Below are 21164 nucleotides of genomic sequence, written 5' to 3' on the forward strand. Positions count from 1 at the left end.
ACGTCCCCGCTCCCCGCGCTGCCCGGCCCCCGGGGGGGGTGTGTGTGTGTGCGCGCCCCCGCCTCGCCTGGCCCCGCCCCGCGGCGCGCGCCCCCCTCGCCGCCCCTCCCTCCCCGCCGCGGGCGCGCGCGCCGCGCCCCGCCCCCTGCCCGCGCCAGCCGGGCGCGGAGGAGGGCGGGCCCTTTTTGTTCGCCCCTGACATTCCGCTGGTTCGCAGTTGTCCCGCCGGCGGCGGAGCGGCGAGGTGGGGCAGTGCCGCTCGGTGCCCCCCTTCCCCCCCCGTCTGCTCCCCGCCCCGCACCGGTGGGGCGGGCGCTGACGGCGCTTCTCCCTCTGTCTCGCCCGGTTCGGTCCTCGGTGCCGCAGCAGCAGCAGCAGCAGCGCCCGGCGGGTTAAATGGTTGCAGCGCGGGGATGCTGGGGAGCAACCTCAAGAGCCTTCCCGACGTGGAGCTGGGCGAGGAGGAGCGCGGCTACCGGCGGGGCCCCGACGCCGGCGCGGTGATGCCGAAGCGGGCGAAGGCGGCGGCGGCGGGGCCGCGGGGCGCGGAGCTGCGCGTCTTCAAGGCGAGCAGCGCGGAGGGGCGGCTGCCGGCCGGCTCCAACCTCCGCAAGCAGAAATCCCTCACCAACCTGGCCTTCCTCACCGACGCCGAGAAGAAGCGGCAGCTCTACGAGCCCCGCTGGAGCGACGACATGGCCAAGGCGGCGGCAACGGGGGCGGCGGCGGGGCTGGGGGGCGGCCGGGGCGGCGGCCCCCGCGGCCGGGAGGCGCCCGCCATGTCGCGGAGCCTGTCCCGCTCCGAGCACTCGCTGCTGCCGCCGCGCCCCGCCGGCCCCGCCAAGCCGCCGCCCGCCGGCAAGCCCAGCCGCATCCCCCGCGGGCCCTACGCCGAGGTGAAGCCCCTCAGCAAGGCCCCCGAGGCGGGCGGCGGCGGCGGCGGCGGCGGGGGGGGCGGCAAGTGCGACGATGAGCTGCTGGGCGGGAAGGGGCCGGCGGTGGCGGCGGGCGCCGAGGAGAAGCCCTACCTGAAGGTGGACCCCGAGCTGGTGGTGACGGTGCTGGGCGACCTGGAGCAGCTCCTCTTCAGCCAGATGCTGGGTGAGTGCGGCCATCGCGCCTCGCCGTCGGGGGATGGGGGATGGCGGGAGGCCGGCGGGCTGAGGCGTCGGGGGGACGGGGGATGGCGGGAGGCCGGGGGGCTGAGGCGTTGGGGGGACAGGGGATGGCGGGAGGCCGGCGGCCTGAGGCGTCGGGGGACAGGGGATGGCGGGAGGCCGGGGGGCTGAGGCGTTGGGGGGACAGGGGATGGCGGGAGGCCGGCGGGCTGAGGCGTCGGCAGGTCCCGCCACCCCAGGAGGGAGCTGCCAGGGGCCAAGCTGGCGTCCCTGGTGCCGAGGGGGATGGAGAGGGGGTGCTGAGGGAGGAGGAGGAGGGAGAAGATGCCATCAGCCTCGCCGAGGGGCAAGGCACCGCTGGGCAGCCCAAGGGAGCACATGCGGCCTCCCCTTGCCTTGGCTCCGGCCTCCTGGTGAGGAGGGCTGGCAGATGGCGGTCGAGCTCGTCCTCCCCTCCACGTCTTTTCGGTCACCCCTGGTCTCTGCACCCGCCGCGGAGGACGGAGGTTGGGTGTTGGGGTGCCGTGGCCGCTCCTTGCTGTCGGGGTGGCTCGCGTGACCTTGGCCGCTCTCGCCGGGCGGCTGCCGGCGGAGGTGCCGTGCGTTGGGTCCGAGCCGCTGCCTGCGCACTGGGCTGGAGGCTCCAAACCCGGAGCTCCTCCATGGTTTTGGGCCGTGGCTGAGGAGCATCCTCCGAGGATGCTGCCACAGGGTTCGCGTGAGCTGGTCTCAGCCCGTGGCCGCCTGCGTCGTGCTGTGCCGGCGGGTTTGATCCCCGAGCCGGCGCGGTTGAGAGCTCGTCGTGTGCGTGGTGGGTTTTCATCCCAGCAGCAAGCGCTGGCCCCCGGCGCCGGCCGTGCCCCCGGTCTCGGGACCTGCTGCCCGCCTCGCGGGCCATGGCGCTGGGTCTCAGCACAGGCGTGCCCAGCCCTCGCGTTTCCCCCGTGGCTGCGTGCCGATCTCTAGGAAACCGCGGCAGCCTTGGGAGTCTGCTGCTTCCCACTGGAGCCTGCTCTCCCCTGCGTCCCGACCGGCAGCGCCTGTGGGCTCGGCTGGGCAAGGACCCTGGGGGGCTTGCGGCTCCGAAGAGCTCTGGTCTGGTAAACTGGCATGCAAAGGTGGCCACCGAGCTCTGTGCAGCCACCACGCTGCTCTGGGTGCCCGAGCTGGCCAGGTTTAAAGCCCTGATGGTGGTGGGGAGCAGCGGTGCAGGCAGGACTGGGAGCCCTGGTGTGCCCAGTCCCTGCAAGCTGCCTGCCTGGGACCCTCTTTTAGGGGACCGGGAGCTCCTCCGGCGCCTGAGGATGCCTTCCCGTGGGTGCATTCTGAGCAGAGCTCTGCCATGGGAGAGAGAGGAGAGATTCGCCTTGGCTGGGGGCTGTGGGGGAGGTTTGGAGAGGTGGAGCGAGCTGGAGTATGCGCCGAAGCCAGGCGCCCACAAAGCTGTGCTTGCTGAGTCCGGTTCCCTGCCGTTCCAGGAGCCTTTGGGGTGTCACAGCCCCTGCTCCGGTGCCGGGCCCTGGCACGACGCTCACCGGCACGGAGCCGCCCAGACCGTCGCCCTCGGCCCCTGGCCGTGCATGGCTGTGGGAGCAGCAGCGGTGGTGCGTGCCCTGCCTGATGCTCACCCCGGCAAGGCTCTGCCCCAGCTGCCTGAGCATCCCGGGGCTCGCTGGGGCTGCGCAAGCAGCTCGTGGAAAGCCACAGGGTGAGCTCAAGGCGTAGGCGGGCGGACCGTGAGGATGAGCAGGGTGGAGACATCGGGTCGGCCTCGTAGCAGGGGCTGCGGGGGCTCAGGCTGCCCCGGTGGTCCTGCCGCTGGGCTTGTGGCCATCCATCCTCAGCCTGAATGCCAGGGTGACACCAGACGCCATGAGAGCAGGGCAGGATTGCGGGAGGGTTTGTTGCTTATGGGAGTAACAGATCCCCACCCACTGGTGTTGGCATGCCTGGGGGGATCTCGGTGTCCCCCTGTGACCCTCTGCTCTTAGATGGGGATTTTCCTCAGCACCCTCAAGAGAAATTCTGGCAGCTTCCCTGAGGGTGCAGGACTGGCCCATGTGGGAGAGACTCGTGGTAGTTCTGGGGTACGAGAGGTCCTGCCAGCAGGACAGGGGCTTGTGCACGCGCCGAGGAAGACTATGGGTTGTGGAAGTGCCCCCCAATGCCTGCTTTGGTTTCTGGGGTGGTTGCCTAGCCCCTGTCTGTGTCAGGGCCTGTTCCAGGGCCACAGGGATGACCTTGACCTTGGGAGGTGTTGAGCATCCCCTCGGACGGCACGTAGCATCTGGAGGCTTGGCCGCCTGGCCTGTGAGGGCCAAACTCTGCTGAATCTGTCCTCTGAACCCCCCTGGCTCTGTGTATTTGCTAAAACAGATAATTTTCCAAGCCGTACAAACTGCCGGGCTTCCTGCGGTGGGGACTGAGGGCTGGCTGTCCAGCGTCGGGCTGGGACAATGCCTGGGATGGACAGGGCGGGAGCTTAACCCTGCTGAAACGTCGCTTTCCTTCCGTGGGGCTGTACTTCTCGCGTTCAGGGCAGTTGTGCTCTTGAGTCATAGCTGCTCACCAAGCCAGCCGTGACCCGGCACGTCCTTTACAGCCGGTGCGCTGGGGATGCCGACGGGAGCTTGGGGATGTGCGGACGAGGGAGCCGTGTGACAGCGGTGGTGGCTGCTCCGTCACTTCATGTGTGCTGACGGCACAACCACGGCTGGGGCTGCGCCAGCCTGGGCCCGCGCTCAGCTGCTGGTCCTGACCCCTTTGCTTGTCGCCTGGTGTGATCCAGGCAGATGAAAGCTTCTCCAGGGGTGACAATACCTGCTGCAAGCTGGCTCCTCAAGGGAGAGGTGGTTCCTGTGGTGGGTATGGACGCAGAAGGGACGGGATCCCACTTGCTGAGGAGAGTGGGCTTCACGCCCTGCTAGAGCTGGTGAGAAGGGCCAGGAGAGAGGCTTGCTCCTGGTTGCTACAGGAGGTGCTTGGGAGGGAGGGAAGGTTTCTCAGCCGTTTTCATGGATCCCTTTGGCAAGGGAAACATCAGCCTGAGCTGTTTGGCCATGTTTGCTGGAGGACACCCTGTCCAGAGTGTCACAGGAAGACCCGCAGGCTTGGTTTGTGCTGGGAAGAAAGAGGCAGGAGTTGCAGGGACTTTCAGCCTCTGCAGGTCCTGTTGTCCTTGAACTGTTGACCTGTGTGGAGGAGCCTGTGCTGCCTCTGCCTAACCCGAGCTCCTTGCTCCACTGGACACGATGGCTTGCAGAGACCTTGTGCATCTTTGGTCTCCACACCGGAGTTCTCATCTCCACCTCGTGCTCCTCCTGCCAGGAGCGCTGCCAGGCCTCTGCGGGCCAAAAATACGGTTTATTTAGTAGTGGCCAAATGTTACCTCTCATTCGGCTGCTGCCGCGCTGTCAGCTGTTTGATGGCACCGAAGCCTTTGTAGAGCTGCTGGAGCTGCAGCCACGTTTAAAGCAGAGCAGCCTACGCAAGACGGGAGGGGTCACTGGGACACAGCAACCACATGTGCTTTGTAGAGGCTATTTCCATCATCCAAATTATACATTTCACGTCGACCAAAGACCGAGGCTTCTCATCAAAGCGGGCTGGCAGCTGGGGTTGCTGATTACACCATTGCCCAGCCACGGGATGAAGGGTACAGAGGACGCGTGGCCGGTGTGGTGGAAGAGCTCGCTGCACAAAGCTCGCCGTGCCCGTCTCCGCGTGCGGCGGACAAGAGCGTGCGGGTGCCGAGGCGCATATGGGCTGCGAGCCCGTTTGTTCGTTAGCAGCGGGGTGCGGTGCCCAGCGTGATTGCTGCACTTACCTGGAGGTCCCCAGAGCACCTCCAAGAGCTGCAGTTGCTTTCTGCAGCCATTTCCTTGGCCATCTCCTGCTGTAGATGGTGCCTCTTAAGTGGCTGCTAATGGGCATAAGCGAAGAAGTGGCGGGCGTTGCATGGGCCAGAGCCCAGCCGGACACGCGTGTGATCCCAGGGGGGACGAGGTTCCCCAAAATGCTCGCTGCAGGAGTCTTTGCAACCCGCAGGTGCAGCTAGAACTCGTCTCCGCCCTGCAGCCCTCGGCTGGCAGCGGGCTGGGCGATGCCAGCCTTCCTCGGTGGCCCGGCAGGGATGTCCTCAGTGGGTGGCACGTGCTGGCGGAGGCCTGATTCCCCCGCGGTGCTGATACGTGGGCAGGGCAGAGCCCAGCTCTGCTGGGGCCGGTGGCTGGCTGGGCTGTGGTGCCAGCAGCCCGTTGTTGGTGGGGAGCAGAGCCGAGAGGCTGGTACGGGCAGATGGGCTCTGTGAAGGGCAGGAGCTTCAAGTCCCAGCTGACTGTGGTCAGTTTAAAAAAGCAACCACAGCACAAGAAAGACACTTGGCTGGCATCTGACACGTCCCGTGCAAGCAGGTTCCTGGCTTGGGTGGAGATGGTCTCACCAAGACATCCTTTCCCAAGGAGATCCCTTCCTGAGGTCCATGCTTGCTGGCCAGGCGCAAGGTATGGGATTAAAAGGAGCACCTCTGCCCCACGGCATCCCTGGCTGTTTAATTAAGCGCTGACGGGCCCATCGCAGCGCTGTGCAGCAATATCCAGGCTCCCTGGCAGGAGAGCGTAAGGAGGTCAGAGACCAAGTAGCTGTTCACAGCAACGGGAGCAGGTTATTGCCTCGTAAAGCAGTGTGGCTGTCCTGAGACCACTGTCACGCTAACGTTATTCCTCTCTTAAGGCCCCTGTGTGATGGTGCCCGTGTGACACGGTCATTGGGATGGGGATTTATTTCCTTCTGGCTGCAGAGCTGGACTCCCACATTTGGGGTAGTTGTGAGGAGAAAGGGGAGAAGTATGGGGTCGTGCTGCTGCTTCCAGCCTGCTCCCGGGAGCTGACAGCGAGGAGTAGATGTCTCCTCTCTCTGGCTGAGATGGCTCCAGTGAGTGGGGAGAAGGTCTGGAAATGTGACCTGAGGGCCCCAGAGCTTTCCACTGAAGCTGGTTGGGATGTGCCACATTCCCAGTGATAACAGCAGTGCAGAAAAAGGGCTAAAAGATAAAATAATCCAAATCTGTGTTTTAAAATTTCGCACAGAAAAGTAGCAGAGCAAACACTTAAAGGCAAAAGTATTTGGGGATGCACTGCTGAAACAGATTTCTCCCCCAAAGAGTCTGAAAATTGCTGTTCAAGTGGGGCTTTCCCAGTGACTGCCCGTAGCTTGTCCCCATATCCACCATTTGTCCACTGAGAAAGTACATAAATGAATGCAAAATTGTGTGCAATTCTGGAAATGCTATTTGGGATCTGCTGGTGGGATGTGACCACAGTGGGGCCTGGGTGATGTCCCCTCAAGGCCTTGCTGTCCCTGAGAGCAACCGCTGAGGGCTCCTGGGATCGTTTGCTCTTGCAGAAGCACCCCCGTGGGTCCTGCCCAGTCCAGGTGCCTCGACAGCAGTGTCCTTCCAGCTTGGGTGGCACGCGGGGTACTGGTGGCAGCTCTGGGTCCTTCGGGAGAGTCCCTTCCTGGTGCTCCCTGTCACCGACTTTGTGTCCTTGGCTGAGGGGAGACCTTTTAGCTTTCCCTTTAACTACCTGAAAGGAGGTTGTAGTGAGGTGTTGGTCCCTTCTCCCAAGTAGCCAGCGATAGGACGAGAAGCAATGGCCTCAGATTGCGTCAGGGGAGGTTTAGGTTGGATATTAGGAAAAATTTCATTACTGGAAGAGTAGTCGGGCATTGGACCAGGCTGTCCAGGGAGGTGGTGGAGTCCCCATCCCTAGAGGGGTTCAAAAAATGTGTAGACGTGGCACTTCGGGTCCTGGTTGAGCAGGCATGGTGGTGCTGGGGTGACGGTTGGACTTGATGATCTTCGAGGTCTTTTCCAACCTTAATGATTCTGTGATTCTGTGGTTCTCACACTGTGGCACCTGTCTCGGTGCTCACAGCCCTTCCTGGCACGAGTCCCCTCTGCCGTCGCCCTGTTCCGTCCATTTAGGTTGCCAGCTCATTGCCTTCCTCTGCCGCTTCTCGTGGTGCCAGACAACAACTTCCCTGGCCCTCCCTGCCCGCTCTTGCTCGAGCATCCGAGGACAGCCCTTGGCTGTTGCTCGTGCCCGCTGCACGAGGGAGGATTCGTCCCAGCTCAGCGCGGAGCCGGAGCGTGCACGCTCGGAGGTGTGTAACCTGCGAGTGACACCAGCCGCTGCTGCCAGCCCGTCCGCCGTGCCCAGCGCGTGCCTCCCGGCTTGCCGGCCTGAGCCGTGCTCCTGCCCGGCGGGGACTGGGCCGTTTTCTGCGGGCCTGGGGTCAGCCTACGCCCTTGCCCGGCTCTGCGGGGTTGGGTGGACCTGGTGACATGTCTTCTGAGCTGCCCACTTGTCCGGTCTGGAGCATCCTTTGTGGCACCGCGCGTGCGGCGTTTGGTGCCCGGCGTGCGTGGTGGCAGCGATGTCCCCGGGTCGCGCGTGTGTGCAGCGTTCCTGGTACCGACGGCAGCTGCCGTTAGAGCCCGGCGGTCTGGGTTCGCTCGCTGGGCAGAGCGGGGATGGCTCTGCCCGTCGCGGGGTGGCTTAGTCCTTGGCCTCTCCAGGCTTCACGCCTTGAACGTGCCTCGCACGGAGCTGTGGGGATGCAGGGTGTGGGACATCAGATACGGTGCGGTTCCGCTGTATACCCTGCCCTGCAAAGTCACGTCCTCCTCCGGCCGCGTGGAGCAGCTCTCCCGGGGAGCCAGGGGAGGGGTTGCCGGTTCTCCGGCTGGGAAGCGGTGGGCGCGGGAAGGCAGGGTACCTGCGAGGCGGGAAGCCTGGCCGGGGTGGAGGGCGTGGGGCGAAGGGGGAGCGGGGCTTTCGCACGCTGCTGCATTGCAGCTCGGAGCTGGGGAGCCGAGCGTGGAGGGGAGCTGGGAAGGCAGGGGATGCTGCATTGCAGGGCTGAGACGAGAAGCTGTGCGGATGGAGATGTGCCTGTGTCAAGGCGGGTGTGACACTGAAGAGCAGTGCCCGGCGCACCCGCTGATCTGCTCGTCTTTCCCTCTAATCCGTTTCTTCCACGTTTTGTTTCGCTGGAGCGTTTCTTTCATTCCGTACGCTGTTATTTGTCTTGTCCAATTGAGGCAGTAATGTATTTTTTATTAATTCAGGAGAAGGGCTGAGATTCATCTCCCGCTGGAAGGAGCTGCTGGAATCCGCGTAGGGGAGCTGAGCACGAGCCCGGCGCGGCAGGGCAGGACGTGTTCTCGCTCCTGGGAGCAGCGTGGCAGCAGGGAGGTGGCTCGAGAGCCGCGGGCACCGGGGCGGTGTGAGCTGCTGGAGGTGCTGCCTGGGCTGACCACGGGCGGGCACGTGCCCATGTGCTGCCCGGTGAAACGCAGGCGCGTCCCGCGGTGGGGACGCGTGCCCCCACCTTCGTGAACACGTGAGCATGCCAGCGCTGTAGGGAGCACAGGGTTTCCCACAACTACCTGGTGTAGGCATTGGTGACGCTTACTCGCTCCACATCCCTCTTTGGTTTTGTGTCAGCCTTGCTGTCACTGTCCTAGAGCCCTCCTGCTCAGCAAGAGGGGAGCGCTTTGCATCCTGCCTCTGGCCAGCCTGCCAGGGTCTGACCTGAAGCATCCCCTTGAAATTGCGGAAGGAATTTGCAGCAAACCCAGGAATTAGTCTCCGAAGGTGTAAACGCAGGGCTGCTCTGTCCTGGTGTTTCCTCCCAGCTGGATCTTGCCCAGTGGCAGTGCGGGTGCGGAGGGGGTGGTGAGCTGCCCAGGAGGGACCTTCTGCAGGGGACTCAGGAGGTGACTTTCATTCAGGAACTGGAGTTGAGGGTTTCGTGCCGCGCTCACGCAGCCGTGGTTCCCTCGGCAGGTTGCGAGCCTGACTCGCAGCCGCAGGTGATGCCGCGGAAGGGCTGGGCCCCATGCCAGCGCCGTTGGCTCACCAGCCGGTCGGCTGGGTTCGGCTGTGGGATGGGAACCTCTCCTGCTCGGTGAGCTGGAACGATGGCTCGTGGCTGAGCTCCTCTGCAGCTCGGTGAAGCTGCTGGAGGCTGTGGTTGTTCTTGTGCGACCCAGGAAAATGGGAAGAGCTGTGCTGTGGGTGCTGAAGCCTGTGGTGTGTGAGCTGGAGGGGGAAGTGTCGAAACAGCAGAGGGGAGCACCAGGGAAAGGCCGAACCGCTTTTATTTCTGGTGCCAGCCCTGCTGGTTGCCAGCCTGCGTGGTTGGAGTCTGGGGCTGCTCCGTGTCCAACCTCTGCATGTTTTGTCACGAGGTGTGACAAAGCTGGCAACCCGGTGACTGGGCAGGCTTCTTCATCAGTGCCCTTATGAAGCTCACAGTCTTGGCCAAGCCCAGTCCTTACTGGTGTCACTGGGAGCCTAGGCTGGCTACAACTGAGCTTTTGCGAAGCTTAAACCGCTGTCCCTTCTCAGTGGGACTGAAATGTCCCCAGTGCCGGCGCTGCCCCAGCCCCTGCGCTGAGCAGCCTGGCGCTCCCGATTCAGCGAGCAGCCGTGCAGCGCGTTCAAAGCTGCGACTCAGGTAGGGCTCCGTTGCTGGCTATTTATAGCTGCGTGAGCTTTCAGCACAGCCGCGGGCTGAGAATAACTCCCTGATGAGACACTGCTCACAATCACGCGTCCGTTGCCCATGCGCAGCATCGTCGTCTTCCCGCATGTCGGCGTGGGGTACGTCTTGGTCCTGTGCCAGCCTGGATCGACACGGAAAGGAGTTTACCCCAGTGTTTTTTTCTGGCCTGGGGGTTCAGCTGGTTTGTTGTGGCGCGGCTGCACGGCCCCGTTCTCAGCAGGACACTGTCAGCCTGTTGCGGGGAGCGTGGTGAGGACCCCTTCACGTGTGCGCAGTCTGAGCTCCGTAAAACCCACCCCACGGAGAGCAGCCCGTCCCTGTTGTAGTGCGGTGTGTGGGGAGATGTGGGTGCTGTGGGGAGGGATGTGCTTGGGGAAAGGAACCTGCTGTTCGGGCTGGGGCCTGCCATGTTGTAATTCATTTCTTTAACAAACCCCTCGGGCTGGAAGCGTTAGATGCAGTTGGGGTGTTTCCACTTCGCTTTATCTCTGACTTGGCATTATATTTCCAAGCTGATGCAAACAGTGGAAGAATAGATAGCGGCTAATTTGACTGCTGTGGCGCGGGAGCTCCCCGAGGTGAGCCGGGGCTGGCACGCTGCGGGCCATGCGATGGGGCAAGCGCATCCCTCCCGAGCCGATGCCTGGTGTGGAGCTGCAGGGGACACGCTGGCAGCCTCACAGGTGGCCGCTCCCACATCCCAAGGCTTCTCCCCACCTTGGTGGCTCAGAAGCTGGAGCAGGCTTTGCCGGGGCGAGTACAGCATCAGGAACAAAGCTGGCAGCAGTGGAACTGGGCAAGGCAGGGACGTTTTGGCAGGATCCGAGGTGGGAGTGCTGCTTTGCAGGTTTGGGGACAACTGAGTCCCCCCATGTTAAAACCAGGAGGAAGGGCATCTGGCAGATTGTGGCTGGGACCTGGGGCAGTCCAGCTCTGCCAGGGCAGGACCAACGCGGGGCCGTTGGCTGTGCAGCCACCATGAGCACAGGACCCACGGCCACCCAGGCATGGCCTTTTGCAGCCACCTTGCCTTTAGCCTTCTGGCTTTTACTGCACCAAGGGAGTGACGAGGAGGCAGCTCCAAACTCCAAATGCACAGAGCAAAAGCCAGGGAAACAATGAAGCTCAGCTTTCTCCCCATCCCGGCAGGGAAGATGGACAGACAGCGTCCCAGAAATGTCGCTGCTGTGAGCCCAGAGAGGCGTGTGCTGGTTCCCGAGGAGCTGGCCTCACGCCGCGGCCGGGCTTCGCTGGGCTTGACGTGGCTGCAGGCAGAAAGGTGGGAGTGAAGAGTCTCACTGTGTTGGTGCTTGGCATGTCCTGCTGGGTCAGGTCAGGGCAAGGCTGCCGAGGTCAAGCAGCGGTGGGGTGTCGATGGGGACAGCCCATGGGCTTTGCTCTGGGGCTGCTCCAGCCACCAAGCGTGGTGGAAGATGGCTGCCCTGCACTCCTGTGTCTCCCACAGACCCCCGGTTCATTTAAAAACGTAATGGAAACCTTTCCAGGGAGTTGGAGTTGCCTTGGACAGGCCTTGTGTCGCGCCCTGGGCCTGTTGCGATAGGACAAGGGGGAATGGTTTTAAACTAAAAGAGGGGAGATTCAGACTGGCTAGAAGGAAGAAATTTTTTTACGATGAGGGTGGTGAAACCCTGGCCCAGGCTGCCCGGAGAGGCGGTCGATGCCCTGTCCCTGGAACGATTCAAGGCCAGGCTGGACGAGGCTCTGAGCAACCTGAGGTGAAGATGTCCCTGCTTGCTGCGGGGGATTGGATGGGGTGGCCTCTGAAGGTCCCTTCCAGCCCAGGGCACTCTGTGATTCTGTGGGCAAGGGGTCCTGGGGGCAGAGGTGCCAGGGTGCAAGGGACCCGTTGGCTCCTGGTGGTGGTGGTTTGTCTCCCAAAGAACATGCACATAGACTTGGCACGGGGTTAAAATCCTGCTCGGCCTGGAGAGCGTGTTGTGTGATCGCTGGCCAAGGGGAAGCACCAGCATTTGCCTGACTCCCAGCTGCAGACGTGAGTCTTTTGTGCCTCGGGCTGTACGTAGCTGAGGGCTCACAGATCATCAGTACTTTGTCTTTTGGCAAATTCCATTTTGATGGCTCACCCCCGGTTGATTTGAGGCTGGATATATCACTGTCTGGACCTCCTGTCTCCTGCTGTCGAGTGGTTAAATGCACGCAAAAGCTGTCTGCGTCCTGACCCTGCGGGGAACGGCAGGACCCAGAACAAACCCCAGACCTCCTTTTCCTCGGTGCTGCGCCGGTGATGCCGTAGGCACAGCTCTGACAGGGCAGCGAGGGTTCCTGCCCCGTGCCGCGTCTCAGCCTTTCTCCCCAGGACTTTGCCCTGTGTCAGAGCACAAGAGGCATGGCCCATCGCGCCGCCGTCCCCAGCCACCGCCGTAACGGAGCCAGTGGAGCCTGACGGAGCTGCAGCAGCCCTGCGGCTGTTCGGTTTTACCTTGGAGACCAGAATGTCCCCCAGTGGTTTCAGGGATGGAGGGGGGGGCAGAGCTGGTGTCCGTCAATACTCCAGGCTAGCACAGCAGCAGTCTGGGGACTGATGTACCAGCAGACCGAGACCCTCCTCCCTTACAGGCAAGAACATCTGGAAGAGGGCGGACGCTTAGGCAGCAGCACCTTCAGCCATCTCATTTTCATTTCCCTGAACCTTTTTAGCTGTGCTTTTGCTGAGCTGTGCCAAACAGCGTCCCGGTGCTGCTGGAGCACTAATACCCATCATCCGGCCGCGGTCTGTAGAGCACTCAGAAATTTTGTGCTATTTTCAATTAGTTTCCCAAGTTGAGCTATTGGCTCGTGGGCATCTGCTCCCAGATGGAGAACATGTGGCCGGTTCCTGCGCGGGGAGGGGAACGGCCCCACTCATAAAGCAGCGTGGGGGATGAGCGAGGGAATCTCTGCCTGGAGCCTGCGAGATGCTTTCAGGGCTGTGCAGAGCGGGGCCTGGAGGTTGGGATTTTAAAGCTGCTCCAAAAACCCTCCGCCAGCAGAATGCGGCGTGGCAGCGTTGCTTGCCGTGGGAGGTCGCCTCCCGTCAGATAGCTTATTAGTCGTGGGGAAAGTACAGAAACCTGGGGGCAGGATTAAATCTCAGCTCAGCTGCTGTTTGCACTGCTGTACGCTTCCCAGCCCCGCTCGCTTTTGAAAGCGAGTAGCAAGTAATAAATTTTCCGGGGTGATTTCCTTGGCAAATAGTCATTGTGCGAAAACTGGTGGAACTCTTGGGGTTCCTGAAAATCCCTCTGCCTTGAACAGGCTGCGTGAGCGCTCGCAAAACGTAACGGCACGCAAGGAGAGAAACCCAGAGCTCCGATTCAAAAGTAAATTTGCAAAGCAGCTTTTCCAACCTGGCATTCCCAAGTGGAGAGTGTTAACGCGTACAATGCTGCCGTGCTGCTTTCCGAAACCAGCCGCCCTGCGCCGCAGCAGCGACCAGCGGGGCGAAGCCGCGTTCCCTTTGCTCTGCTCTCGGTTTGCTCATCGTTGCGTTCAGGGGGCAGAGGTGCTGATTTGTTTTGTTGCTAAGATTCTCATTCCCTTTTTGGGAATAAAGCAGATTTTGTTTGGTTGAGATTCTCTATAGCTTCAAAGACAAATCAAATCTGGGTTGCCAGCTTCTTTTTGTGTTGCAGGAGATGCCTGTTTTCCATCCCAAACCATCCATGTTTTGCAGCTCAATAGCACATCCTAGACAATGGCTTTAGAAATCAGACGCCTGCGTTTTGGACCCACAGTGCTGAGGCAGCGCCAGGCGCTGCACGGGGTGCCAGGATTCGTGCACATGGGGAGGGAGAAGGAGGAAGAAAAAACTTGCTCCGATGGGATGTTTCCAAGGAGATCGTGGTAATGATCTTCCATTTCCATATAGCTTTTCATGCCCTTGCAGAGCGTTCTCGCCCCTAAGCAGACGTTAGGTGTGTCCTGCGCGGAGAGCGCAGCAGCTGTCCCTAACGGGCACGCTGCAGCGGGAAGCTCCGTTGCTGCGGAGCAGGATCACCGCGGGCTGGGAGCAGCCCCTGGAGCCGCGGGGACGCAGGATGTCCCTGCCCCTCCGGCAGCACCCCGCGTTTGGCGTCTGCGGCCGCACAGCGCTGCGCACCGCTGTGGGGAGCACCCTTGCCGCTGAGTAACGGCGTCTGGGGGTGTCTCGATCCGTCCCCAAATCAGCGTTGCGGGTGGGACGTGCCTCGCACCAACCAGCACGCAGCTCGGAGCCGCACCGGGGCTGGACGCGCGCTGGTACTTGGCTCGTTGGAGCGAGAGCCCCGTTGTGAGCTTTTCAGACCTCTGCTAGCTCAGCTGGGAGCAGCAGCCGGGGTTTACGGTCAGTGCTGGAGCGAGCTGCATCCCACGTTGACACGTGGAGTGGTTTTCCTGGCCCATCCATCCCTTTTCCCCTGGCTGAGGCTGGCTGCCGTGCTGGGGGAGCCGCGTTCGCCCAGGGAGGCTGGCAGGACTCTGCGGAGGGTCGGCGAGGCCGCATCGCCCGCCGGGGTTGCGCGGGAGGTTGGTAGTGTGTGATATTCCCTCGTCCTTCTGAGCCCCTCTCGCTTTCCAAGGCGAGGAAGGCAAGTCTGGAGCGCTGCTTCTCCCCTGCGCGGAGTTGGGGTTGCAAAAGCCACAGTTGTTTCTTCCGCCTTTTATTTTTCTTCTCCCCTTTTTTCCTGCCCTGGATTTTTTCCCTGGCCTGATGAATTTTTAAACGAAAACATGGTGAAAAGAGAACAGGAGAGAGAGGGAAAACCCAGGAGAGGTCACGGGGGGAAAAAAATCCGTTTTCAAAACCAGAGTGATTTCAAGAAAGCTTAGGGTGTGTTTTTAATTTTAAAATTCCAACTAATTTGAAGTCACTTTATTGACAGGAGAAAATACCTTTCCTAATGCTCTTCTTAATAAACCTCAGTTTTGCAAGTAGAATCTGTTGGTTGAAAAATACCGCTGAAATACGGAAGTAAGAAGCAGCTGCTGTGCCCTTCAGTTCCTCCCTCTCCGTGCCGGGGGCTGGCGCTCCCTGGAAGCAGGGGCTGAGGCTGGGGGGGGACAGACCCCTGGCAGATGCTGCTGGGTGCTTGTCCATCTCTCCGCCGGGGATGGCAGGGTTGGTCACCTGTACGCGGTGGCTTTGTGCGAGGGCAGATGTGGACAGAGGTGGTTCCTTGCCTGCTGGTGCAGGGCGCAGAGCAGAGGCAGGGCTTGGGGTGCAACGGGCCAGAATTCGGCCCAAATCTGAGCCCGGAGCTGGAGGACCGGCTCCTCGACACGGATGAAGGTGAAGGGGGCAAGAGGAAGAGGGGAGGTGGAGGCCGGCGGGGGGGCTGGCTCACACAGCTGAGCGTCACCAGGGAGCCCCAAATCCCCTCACCGAGGGGCTCGTCCTGCTCCGTAAGCTGGGCTTGCTGTGTTTCCTGCGCTCCTGACCTGCAGAAGTCATCCACAGAGTTTGGATCGGTGGTGGAGCCGTGAGATACTGTGGACGCCTTTCGGTGCCGTGCTTCTCCTGCAGAAATCCTCCCCCGCTGTGTCCCAGCGACGCCGAGGCAGGAGCTGAGCCCGTGCTGGAGATGGGCGGCTCTTGCTGCGCTCGCCGGGGCTGGGCTGCTTTCTCACGGCTGTCAGCTTGGCAGGTAGACCGGGTGGTGTTAGAGAAACAGCTTAAATCCATCGCTGTTAAATTTTGCAGAGCAGAGGGATCTTCTAGCAGATCTCATTGGGTTTCACACTGGAGCAGAAAAAGAAACGTTTTATGGTAATTTTTTCAATGACTTTCCAGTTTTTTGTTCTTGGTGAACTGTCTGCAATCACTTACAGTGTTCCTGAAGGGATTAATTACTCGCTGGAGCTCATTGTGTGTGTTTCGTATTCAGAACTGTTGGATGCGATGCTTGGCTCGGATCGAGCGAGGGGTCACATGGCGTTTCTTTTTTCATCCTTTTTCCCCCTGTTGTGTTTTATCTGTCAGGCTCCTGGTGTGAGCGCTCCCAGTCGCCAATTCGGTGGTCGTTGCTCGGTCGGTACGCTGCACGTGATCACAGCTGACTTCCCTGCTCCACGCTCCTTTGTCAGGGGGAAGCGCAGCCAGCAGAAGACAAATCGCTTCCTTGTTTGAGTGACTTTTGGCTGATGCTTTCCCCCAGGCTGTAGGATTGGCTCAGCTTTTCCTGCAGCGGTCGCGGCTCGGGGCTGTGCATCGTCAGTGCTTGGACAGGCCCTTGGAGCCAATGTGGGGGGAAGAGCTCAAAGCACATTGCAGCGCTGCTTCCCACGGTCGAGAGGGCTTGTCCGGCGCAGGCAGCCCTTGCGCAGAGGTGGGATGTGTTAGGGGGGAGAAACCCCGGCTGCGGTGCTGCCGGCGGCCCCGCTGCGCCGTCCTCGGAGGGTCGCGTCCCCGCAGCGTGCTGCCTGCGGGACAGCCCTGCTCTTGGTGCTTTGGCAGCGCGGGGATCGGCTTTGTCTCCGGCTCGGTGGGGGGAATCCCAAGCTGTCCAAGCCAGGGCGAGTAACTTGGCGTGCTCTCGGCGCGCTTCAACAGTTCCTGCAGCGTGCAGGGGACGGGGACTTGTCGCTGCACGGGGGTTCGGAGGCGAGCAGCCACTCTCCTGTTTAACATCCAAGCGAGCCGATGTTCCCTGGGGGCTTGTGGCTGCTGTCACCACGTGTCACTCAGCCCTTGGTGTTGGCGGGTGCGTGGCGAGGGTGGTGGCGGGAGCTGGCACAGGGTGGAGAGTCTGGAGGCTCCGCTGAAATCCCTCCTGTCACTGCCGATGCCTTTTGCAGAGCGTTTTCCCCGCTGCCCGTCCCTGGCACTGCCAAGCCCGCAGTAAAGCTTGGACTCGCGGGGTGGAACAGCAGCTCTTTGCATGGAGTCCTGCAGCGCCTCGGAGTGCCTCCGCTCGCCGTAACGCCGGCGATGGGCTTGAGGTGAAGAGCACTCCTCCTCCGTGCCTCCCCCAGCCCCGCCGCGGGGCCTGGGCAGGGCTGCTGGGGGTCCTGGGGAGGAGAGCAGGGACCGAGTGGCACAGAGCGTTCTGGTCCCCTTCCCCGCTGCGGCACACCCAGATGTCCTGAAGGAGACGGGATCTTCCTTCTCTGCAACTCACCTTGGGTGGGAAAACCACAACTGCTGCTGAAGAAAACCCTTTCCTAATGGTGGGGACCGGCCGAGGGCACTGCGAGAGCTGGAGCAGGTTGGGAAGCAGCCGGAGGACAGCACGGGTCCTGCGGCCGAGTCCACCGAGCCCTCGCCGCTGCGCTCCCAGCAGGGAACCGTCAGGGCTAGGAACAGGCAATTGATTCACACGCATCCCTCTCCCTGTGAAGGGTGCTCGAGGCACAGCGCAGCAATTAACACAAGTTCGTAATAATAGCGCTGGCAGATCATCAGCGCGGGCTCTGGAGCTGGTGGAGAATTTGGTGGTGCTGAGGGTGGATGGGGGGACACCGGTGCTGCTGACCTCCCCGTCAGAGACCCAGCGTCTCCCGGCGTGGGGATGCGGGGCCACGCTGCGAGGTGGCAGGATGGATCCCGGGGTGAGATACTGGTGCTGGCAGAAACCATGGCAGCGTTGACGGGGTGGGCAGCGTGCTGCTGGGTGAGGCAGGGGTGCAGTGCTCTGCCCTCCCTTACTGCAGCCGCGGTGGCCCTGGGGAGCACGCGCAGGGGGCAGGAGAGTGGGGCTCCCCTGGACCAGTTTGGGTCAGCCCAGGCCCTTCACCGCGTTACTGGGATGCCTTGTCCCAGCTCTGGGCAGGGACCCCGGCGTTGCTGGTGCCTGTTGGCTGCAGGGAGGGTCAGGGGGACGAACGCGGGGTTTTGGTGCGTCGCTGTCGGAGCTGCGGTGTCCTCCTGCCGCGCGCCGTGTGCCCGTTTGTGTGTGGGAGAGCGCAGCAATGAGCGTCGCCTGGGCAGCGTGCGGCCGATGGCGCGACCGAGGGCACCCAGAGCGCGCGATGCGCACGCCGGTCCCCAGCCCCGCGCGGGTTGCTATGTGAGATGCTGCTGCTATAATTTTCAGGGGGTGAATCTGGTAGGACCAGCACCCCCAGCACCCTGGCAGCACTCACCCGCCCCGCTGCCGGGGCACCGCGGGTGCGGGAGCCCCTCAGCCCTGCGAGCTCCTGGTGCCGGTGCTCGCAGCGCGCGCGTTGCTGGCTCTCTGCAGGCCACTGCGCCCGGTGCCAGAGTGCATTTGGCACCTGGCCCTCCTGCGAGGCTGGGCGAGGGGAGCAGAAAGGCTGAGCCCTCCCCGCTGCCCGCGCCGCAGGCAGGAGGTTCGGTTGCCCCCGCGCTCGCACAATGGCCGTCGATCTCCAGGAGCGAAGCCCTGGTAACCGTCAGGGCAGAGCGTGAAGGGCTGATTAGAGAGAGCGCGGGGAGGGCGCTGGGGTCGCGTGCAGGCACTTCCCTTCCCATTTCCAGGGCTTTCCATGGTAATGGCTCCGATTTTCCCCCGTTGTTAGGATGTCACTCACACGCGGCTCGAACGACATCTGTCAAAACACGTCCCCCCCATCCTTGGGGCTCCTGGGGAAGAGGGATCCGTTGGCCCCATAATGAGCCTGACATCAATTAATCATCAGCCTTAAAAATTAGCATCGTGGCAGTACACGTTGGAGGGGAACGATTCCCCAGATGGAAGCAAAAATAGCCGTGGTTATCTCCCTCCTCCCGCGGGAGGTGGCAACAATAGATCCAGTAACGAGCCTGGAGCTCGTTTAAGCCGAGTTGGCTCCCTGGGCTGGGGGAGCCCGAGGTGCACTGCCTCCTGCCCCGGTTCCTCTCTCGACGTGCGCTTGGGGGACCACCTCGTGCAACTGCCAGTGACCTTCCCTGGGGTCTGGTCTTGCCCGCAGCCGGACCCGCGTGGGCCGGCGTCCCCCGGACTTTGCAGAGAGCCCGGAGTGAGCTTGCTCCCCGAGGCGGAGGGTCTGGAGGGGAGCAGCACCACGGGGGTCTCGCTCTTCTGGAGCTCCTCCCTGGGCAGCACCGGTGGGCCAGCACGAGGGCTCAGCCGGTGCCTCGGGGACATGTCCTGCTTTGGGCCAGCTGTCCCTTGCCCCTCTCACGAGTGGCAGCTCTGAGCAGCGCTGGTGCCTGTGGCAGCTTGGCGAGTGCCTTGCCAGCACCGGTATCCAGGAGCTCAGCAACGGGCTGGAGGTCTCCAGAAAGCCCCTGCCTGGGAGGAGACTTGGGCACGTTCCCTGGAGGTTCACGGTGACCTGGTCTTTGTGCCCGTGCCACGCTGGGCTTTTCCGTGCTCAGAGCTGCTCTCCCTTGCTCTCGGGCGAGCTGTAACCGAAGCGAGCAGCGCTGCTGCCTGTAGCCTCCTGCAGCTTCGGTTTCCCACCCTGGTTTCTCGGCGAGCTGCAGAGCCACCACCTTCCTCCAGCGCCGGCTGCGTTTTGGGTCCAGCTTGGTGGCTCTGATGGCAGCTCAGCCCCGAGCAGCTCTGCGGGAGGACATTTTGCATTCTTGCTGGAGACGAGCGAGCGCTCTTTGGCTGATCGGGTGACGGACAGACAGACCAAGTGTCTCGCAGAGCCCAGCTGAGGCCGGGGAGAATTGTGTTTGCAACGCATTGCTCTGCACAAAGCTCGCAGTCACAAGGCGAGGGGGACAAAAGGCTCCCTGTTCGCTCCGTCCCAGTGGGTGCAATTCCAACAGTTAAAAAGCAAATGTGAGTTGTTTGCGAACATAAAGCTTCCCCAAGCATGGCCGTGTTCTGGCTGGGAACGGGGAGTTTGGCTCCGCTGATGACTCTGTTCTCCCTGCAAAACGGAGCCAACTGGAGCCAAGAGCTGCCCAGCCGGGCCCTTCCCGCCGGCCCTGGTACGGGGACGTGGGCTGAGGAGGGGACGGGCTCCTGGGCCTGATCAACGCCCTATCAGCCAGGCCTGGGCACCCGGCGGAGAGCAGGGGGAGGGATGGGCATGGGGACCTCTGCCCGCTGCGCTCCCGGGGGCGACTGCCACCCACCAGCACCCTGCCAGCGCCCGGGATCGTCTCCTCGCCCAAGGGCTTCGGTGACCTCGGCAAGACGGAGCCGCGGGCCGGGTGGGCTGGCAGCCTTGAGCCGTCGGGTCTGCTGATCTGACCGCGAGGCCAAGGGCTGCTGTCGCAGGTCGGGGAGCCGTGTCACTCCTTACGCAGGTCTGGGTGGCCGCCCTGCTCGTGGGAAGGCCTGTGGGTCCCCGTGGCGCTGGGTTTTCACTTGGATTTTCACTCGGGTTTTCACTCCCAGACCGGCTGGAGAAGCATGGGGACGGGAGCGCGTGGCTGAGCGTGCGGCGGTGCAGCGCAGCGTGCTGCTGACCTGCCCCGTGGTGCCGGGGAGGGGGCAGGCGGTTGTGAAGCTGCCGCAGGACCTGGGGGCGAGTGGGGATCTGGGGGGAACGACTGCAAACCATGCTGCAGCCGGGCTCGGGGCATGGATGCATCTCACCATCTACATGGAGGACCCTCAGCAAGGACGAAGCCGTTGAGATGGTGCCAGCACCCAATGTGGAACAAGCGCTGTCTGTGGCCGGCTGCGCGTGGCTCCCTGGGGGGCACGGGGCACTTAACCCCCACGTTTATGGCAGCAGAGCTGTGCTGAGCACAGCCCGTGGGGCATCCTCACCCTTGCCCAAGGGTGTCCCTCCTCCCCGCCCGCTTCTGCGTTTGCCCCATCCTCGCCTCGGCTCGCTCGGCCTCTGGGCCAGGGCGCTTTGGCGAAGGGCTGTGCGCAGCGAGGGGGGTGCTGATGGGAGGAAGGATGTGGCCGTCACCAACTGGCAGCCCTGTGCCCTCCACCGTGCTCTGGGATCCCTGCAGGGAACCCAGCTTGGTCCCCGAGGTGCAGCAAGAAGCGGGTGCGGGATTTCCCCTGCGCCAACGTCCCCCTCCTCCACCAGGCAAAGCCCGGCGGGGGGGCTGGCAGCATCCCCAGATGTCGGGCACATCTGGAGGGCACCGAAGCAGTTAAGTGAAGGGCTGATTTGTGCTATAGAAACCCGCAGTTCCTTCCTTTGATCCTCTGAATCAGCCCATTGCTTCCGTCTTATAAAGCCCCATTTATCTCGGCTCTTCCCAGTAAGTTTGAAGGCGGTCGTGGCTCGTGGCTCCTCGGCAGCGAGCTCGCCCGGCTTTCTCTTCCGCTGAGGCAGAATCAGGTGAAATCTCTATGGCAACTAGCAGATGACAGCGAGTCTTGTTGCCTTGGAAATGAGGCAAGGAAAAAAAAAAAAAAAACCCACCCAAAAAGAGCCATCTGGAATTTTGAATTTCCACAATGTCCGATGGGCGTCTGGTGACGCGTGGGGAGCGTGAACCCGCTGCTGCCGGCTGCTCCGGGGCCTCTGAGCCGGGGCCCGTCTGCACCTCCTGCCTTGCTGCAGGGGTTTGGGGTGGTGTTTTTTTTCCTCTGCCCCCCCCTTTCTGGCTTTTGGGGTTTTTTTTTGCGCAGGATCTGCAGT

At 62.4% G+C, this 21164-nt stretch overlaps 1 protein-coding gene across 2 annotated transcripts in view; it reads left to right on the forward strand.

Annotated features, from left to right (window-relative positions):
• Positions 1 to 21164, forward strand: part of NAV1 (neuron navigator 1) — an 80618-nt gene that overhangs the window by 16175 nt on the left and 43279 nt on the right. For both annotated transcript variants that reach the window (XM_075442784.1, XM_075442785.1), the window contains exon 4: positions 367 to 1101. In XM_075442784.1, the coding sequence (XP_075298899.1) occupies positions 367 to 1101 (735 nt within the window). The remainder of the gene's footprint in view (positions 1 to 366; positions 1102 to 21164) is intronic.

This window comes from Opisthocomus hoazin, chromosome 25 (genome assembly GCF_030867145.1).
Source record: "Opisthocomus hoazin isolate bOpiHoa1 chromosome 25, bOpiHoa1.hap1, whole genome shotgun sequence".
NCBI classification, from domain to species: domain Eukaryota; kingdom Metazoa; phylum Chordata; class Aves; order Opisthocomiformes; family Opisthocomidae; genus Opisthocomus; species Opisthocomus hoazin.